This window comes from Vulpes vulpes, chromosome 11, assembly GCF_048418805.1.
Source record: "Vulpes vulpes isolate BD-2025 chromosome 11, VulVul3, whole genome shotgun sequence".
NCBI classification, from domain to species: Eukaryota; Metazoa; Chordata; class Mammalia; order Carnivora; family Canidae; genus Vulpes; species Vulpes vulpes.
Window position 1 is genome coordinate 81,640,885 of NC_132790.1, and position 6,000 is coordinate 81,646,884.

Genomic DNA, 6,000 nt, shown 5'->3' on the forward strand with positions numbered 1-6,000 from the left:
AAAACTAAAGAATATGAGTCTCTAGATCCAAAGGGCCTACTAAAACAAGATAAACAACAGGCAAACAGAAGAAAGGACCTACACAATATAAAAGTACAGAATGCCAGGGGTGGCTAGGTGGCTCAGTTAGTTAAGCATCTGCCTTTGACTCAGGTTCAGGATCATGGGATCGAGTCCTGCTGGGTTCTCTGCTGAGTGGGGAGTTTGCTTCTCCCTCTTCCTCTGTGCTCTCTCTCTCAAATAAATAAATAAATAAATTTTAAAAATCTTTTTAAAAATTCAGAATGCCAGAGAAAAAGACTCTGAGCTTCAATAAAAACAAAAATAAAAACAAAAGTCAGATGAGTTTGGATTTTTTATTTGAAACTCTTAAATCCAGGATGCCTGGGTGGCTTAGCAGTAGATTATCTGCCTTCAGCTCAGAGCGTGATCCCACAGTCCCAGGATCAAGTCCCACATCAGGCTCCCTGCATGGAGCCTACTTCTCCCTCTGCCTCTGCACATCCCCCCTCCCCACCCCACCCCTGTATGTCTTTCATGAATAAATAAATAAATAAAATCAAGAAAGAAAAGAAAAGAAAAGAAAGGAAAGAAAGAAAGAAACCCTTAAATCCAGAAACTGTGAAAATGCCATCAAAATTATGGGAAAAAATATTTTTTCAGCCTACTATTCTAAATGTTGGCAAATCATCTATAAGCATTTATAAATCATCCATAAAGTATCTAGGGTAGGGGTAGACACCTTCAGACTACAAGGCCTCAAATAATTTACCTCCAATGGACCCCTTTTTAGGAAGCTACTGAGGATACCCTTTAGCAAAATGAAGCAAACCAAGAAAAAGAAAGCAAGTGATCCAGGAAAACAGGCTCCAAGGGAAGAGAGAAGGGAACAGAAATCACAGGAAAAACAATCCTACTGTCCAGACTGGAGCAAGAGGATGGAAGGCTCCCAAGTAGGGAGTCTCTAAGAGGAACTGAGAGATGATCTGTGCTACCTAGAAAAAAAAATATCAAAAGGCACTGAATAGATTTCTTGGGAGTATTTAAGGAATGTAGCCATAGATACATGAAAACTAATCAAAAGGTTGAAGGCAATTATTTGCTCCAGTGAAAACAAAAAAGTAAAAAAGGAAAAATCCCATAATCTGGCATCACTATTTAACTCAGAAGTGAGCAACACATATATACGCAATAATGTAAATACTGATTGTTGGTTTTACCAAAAATTGTTATGTAGCTATATTGAGGGACTGGGCCAGAGAACAGGGCAAGTGCTGAATTATGATACTAGGAAATCAAATGCTTATTCTACATTAATTTCAAAATATGAAAGTAAAAAATGGGAAAATAAATAAATAGAACTAGTATGAGATGGTAGCTTCCACCGGAAAGCAGAACCTAGAGGATAAAAAGGCCAAGGGTAGGACACTGCTGTTTTATGTTAAGCCTTTTAGCGCCATTTGATTTTTAAGCTGTGTGCATATATTAATTGGATTAAAACAACAACTTATTCTCATATCAAGTGTAATTAGTTCAATTTATAAAGCCGTCACTATCAAGTTCATTTATAACTTTCTTACTAAGAATTCCAAACTCATGGTCTTAGAAATATTTTTAAAATGATGATTAGTTTCTCAAGTCAGCTTTCTGAGGCATTTAACCCACAATGATACAGAAATATAGTACAAGCTATTATTTCAAGTAGTCTTAAGCACCGTAAGAGTTTCTGTGAGAAACTGCAGTCTGAGAACTCAAGATGCCTGGTAGACATCTGAGTCCTACCCACTTGTTCTTCCCCCAAACAGGAGCAGCCAAGAAATACTTTAAAGGTAGAGTGGATGAGGAAGATGCACCTGAATCTGGCAAGAAGGGGAGTCAAAAAGACATACTGTAACAGGTCAACTCCCTCTGCATTAGAAAAAATACCACTGGAGGTCTCTCTTGCCCCAGAGGTTGATCAGTGAGGCACTCCTCCTTCCCCTCCTCCCAACAGCCCATTCCTGGCATAAACTGGATGCTCTTCAGTCAGGTGACAGATACATACACATTATTTCAAGTATTAATTAGTAATGACTTCTTTTCCACCACGCTGTAATAAAACTTCTATGTAAACAATATCTTCATTACAATTAATAAAACTTTGTGGCCTATGTCAACACTATGTTTAAATTTTTTTTTTAATGATGATGAATTGTGTGACCTTGAGAAAGTCACATAAAGCCTCACTTTCTTCCAACTCTAAAATGGGAATAATGGAGTGGCTCAGCCAGTTAGGCGTCTGTCTTCCTGGGGAGAAGGCCCACAGCCTCATTGGACTCCCTGCTCAGAGGGGAGCCTACTTCTTCCTCTCCTTCTGCTGCTCCCCTTGCTGGTGCTTTCTCTCTGTGTGTCAAATAAATAAAATCTTTAAAAGAAAAAAAAAAAGTTTTTAATAAAATGGGAATAATGGTATCTACTTAACTGGGTCACAAGAAAATGAGAGGAAATGATGCGTATAAAACATGCAGGGGCCGGTAAATAGCAGGCACTCAATCAATGTCAGCCTGGTTGTTCCCAGCCCCCTACCCCCACCTGGCAAGTTTCTAACATGTACTCTTACATATGAACAAAGTCACAAACCATATACAAGCTTTTAACCAAAAAACCTTTAAAATCATGCAGAATGCATTAATATTTTTTAAATAATTGTGAGATACAAGTCTATCTGTGAGCATTCATTATCGTTCCTAAACCTTAGTTTTATGTTCCGAGTACTAACCTAATTTCCAGTTTTAATTCATCTCAACAAAATTTAGCTAATTCAGCTATACGGAAAAGGGGACTAAGAGGGGCAAGACATTACAAAAACACAGCATTCTTCTTTGATTATAGACTAGAAACCCATATATGTAACAACGTCTCAACAGATTGCTAAAAGCAACACCATTCAACACTGAATCAACTTCAAGAAAGTCTTCTAAACTTAAAAAATAAAAATAAAAATAGATAATGGGTGATCAAAAAATAATAATAATAATAATAATTTGCCCTCCCATCACTCAGAGGAGGAAGAATAATATTTAGTGCCACAACATACAAAAAGTCTAACAGGCCAAGAATGTCTAGATACCCCTAACTACCAAAGACTTCCCATTTGGGGCCATTTTTATCGGACCTCCCTCTGAGGGCTCATTTCCAGAATCCAGTCTCAGTACAAGGACACCATTATTTCTCAAATTAATCCCCCAAACGACAAAGCTAATTAGGTGGAATGGAACAACCAACTGACCCAAAACTAAGTTCCCCTTTCCCTACAAGGAATTCAGAATGCAAGGGTGGCCCACGGCCCAACATACCCAAGACAAGAAACCAAAAAGATAACTGGACGACGCTAACAGGTCTGCTACCCGGGGATTCACCCACGATCTAAAAAATATGCTTATCTGTCACAAGGTTTGGAGACTGCCACGAACACGTAGTGTGCCCTTCCAACCTCTCGCTCCTCCCCATCTCGTTTTTAAAAAGTGTGATAACGGGATCCCCGGGGGGCTCAGCGGCTGAGCGCCTGCCTTGGCCCGGGCCTGATCCTGGGGTCCTGGGATCGAATCCCGCGTCGGGCTCTCTGCGTGCAGCCTGCTTCTCCCTCTGCCTGTGTCTCTGCCTCTCTCTGTCTACCATTAATAAATAAATAAATAAATAAATAAATAAATAAATAAATAAATAAATAAATAAATAAATAAATACTTAAAAAAAAATAAAAGGTAAGATAACCAGAAAGTAAGAGCAACAGCATCGCTGGCCTGCACTGGGGCACTGGGGAAAGGGTCTGCAGGTTTGGTCCACGTAAAACCTGGAGGTGCCCAGGACCCAGGGCCCTGGATGACAAGCCTGGGGGGGGGGGGGGGCCGGCAGCGGAGAGGCTGTGCGCGGGGAAGGCGGAACGGCGTGGCCCCGGCTCCGCGGCGGGTCCCCAGGGCGGCGGCGCCGGCTCCCGCACTGGGCCGCGGGCGGCCGGAAGCCCCGCGGTCGGGCCCCACTCACCGATGAGCCGGCGCACCTCGTCCTCGCTCAGGTAGACGCTCACGCTGGGCCCCGCGGCCGCGGGCGACAGCGCGGGAGGCCGCGGGGCCGGGGCGGCGGCGGCGCCGGGCGCGGGGAGCAGCGGCAGCAGCGCCAGCAGGAGCAGCAGCGGCAGCGGCGGCGGCGGCGGGGCCCTGAGGCCGCGGGTCCCCGGGAGGCGGCCCCGGCCCCGCCGCCCCTGCCGCGCCGCCCCGCGCATGGCCGCCGCCGCCGCCGCCGCCGAGGAGCGCTGGCCGCCCGCCGCGCCGCCGCCACCCACCCCCGGCCCCGAGCCCCTCACAGCTCCGAGCCGGGGGCGGCCGCCCAGCTCATCGCGCCGCCGGCCCGTGGCAGCCGCACGCCGCTTCAGACCGCCGCAGCGCGCCGCCGCCGCCGCCTCCTCCTCGGCGGCATCCTCCGCTGCACGGGGGAGGGGAGGGGTGGGGAGGGGAGGGGAGGGGAGGGGGCGGGCCGGGGGCGCGCGCGGGCGCGCGCACGCCGCCCCCCGAGAGCGCGCGCGCACGCGCCGACCGCTCGGGGCGGGGCCGGGCCGGGCCGGGCCGGCAGGGGAGCGCTTTGATTTTCCGAGCGCTGCGGCGCGCGCTAGGGGCTCTCCGGGCACCCTCCGAAAGGAGCCGGTCCCCGCCCCACGTTGTCACCAGCCTGATGTTTGCATGTGTATTGTCTGCAGCACCCCCGCTCCCCGCGACACACAGTCCAGACTGGCAGGCCCGGGCCGCGGCTGCAGCCGAGCCGGCTCCGCGGGGGCCGAGGTACTGCCTGCATGCAGCCGCTCCGGGAGCAAAAGGGAAACTATTTTTTCCTCTTTCTCCCTTTTTTTATTTTTATTTTTTAAGATTTTATTTATTTATTCATGAGAGGCAGAGACACGGGCAGAGGGAGAAGCAGGCTCCATGCAAGGAGCCCGGTATGGGATCATATCCCCGGCCTCCAGGGTCACGCCCCGAGCCAAAGGCCGGCGCTCCACCGCTGAGCCACCCAGGTGGATCCCCTCTTTCTTTCTTTTCTAATATTTTATTTAAATTCAGTTTGCCAGGGCAGCCTGGGTGGCTCAGCGGTTTAGCGCCGCCTTCCGCCCAGGGCCTGACCCTGGAGACCCGGGATCGAGTCCCGCATGGGGCTCTCTGTGTGGAGCCCGCTTCTCCCTCTGCCTGTGTCTCTACCTCTCATGAATAGATAAATAAAATCTTTAAAAAATTTTTTCAGTTTGCCAAACCTGTTTCTTCTTACTGAGAAAATGGTGAATAATAGAAAGCACCTTTGATCCCACCATCGGGAGGTCAACATTAACCTTCCTGTGTCACTATCCCATGGGTAGAATACTACGTGCACTTATTCTCCAAAAAGATCCTGCTCAGCAAAGCTTAGTAACCTTATCCTTACACGTTACGAATTTTTATTTCTTTTTTTTTTAACTTTATTTTTTTTTTAATTAATTTTTATTGGTGTTCAATTTACCAACATACAGAAAAACACCCAGTGCTCATCCCGTCAAGTGTCCACCTCAGTCGAATTTTTATTTCTTAAAACCGTTCTTCGTCCCCATCGTCAATCCTCATCCGGGGATGCGAACCTGTGGTGTGCAGAAGTGTGCGTCTGTTTTCGCGGTGCGCCTGGCCCGCACAGAGAAGGGCTGTCTATGTACGTTTCAAGGGATCCCTGGGTGGCGCAGCGGTTTGGCGCCTGCCTTTGGCCCAGGGCGCGATCCTGGAGACCCGGGATCGAATCCCACATCAGGCTCCCGGTGCATGGAGCCTGCTTCTTCCTCCGCCTGTGTCTCTGCCTTTCTCTCTCTCTCACTGTGTGCCTATCATAAATAAATAAAATTTAAAAAAAAAAATGTACGTTTCAATGTTCTAGCGAGTCCCAGCCCCTCAAAGGGGTTAAAAATCGGGGATACACCTTGGCTTTTCGGAAGGCTGCCCAACGAGCCGTGCGCGG

General features: G+C 48.0%; 1 protein-coding gene across 2 annotated transcripts in view; it reads right to left on the reverse strand.

Moving 5' to 3' along the window:
• Positions 1–4,432, reverse strand: part of RYK (receptor like tyrosine kinase) — an 86,509-nt gene extending 82,077 nt beyond the window's left edge. Inside the window, exon 1 of one of the 2 annotated variants that reach the window (XM_072726901.1) lies at positions 4,021–4,432. In XM_072726901.1, coding sequence (XP_072583002.1) covers positions 4,021–4,258 — 238 coding nt within the window. In that variant the 5' untranslated portion in view covers positions 4,259–4,432. The remainder of the gene's footprint in view (positions 1–4,020) is intronic. The other variant, XM_072726900.1, reaches the window with a different exon arrangement.
• Positions 4,433–6,000: the final 1,568 nt, after the last annotated feature.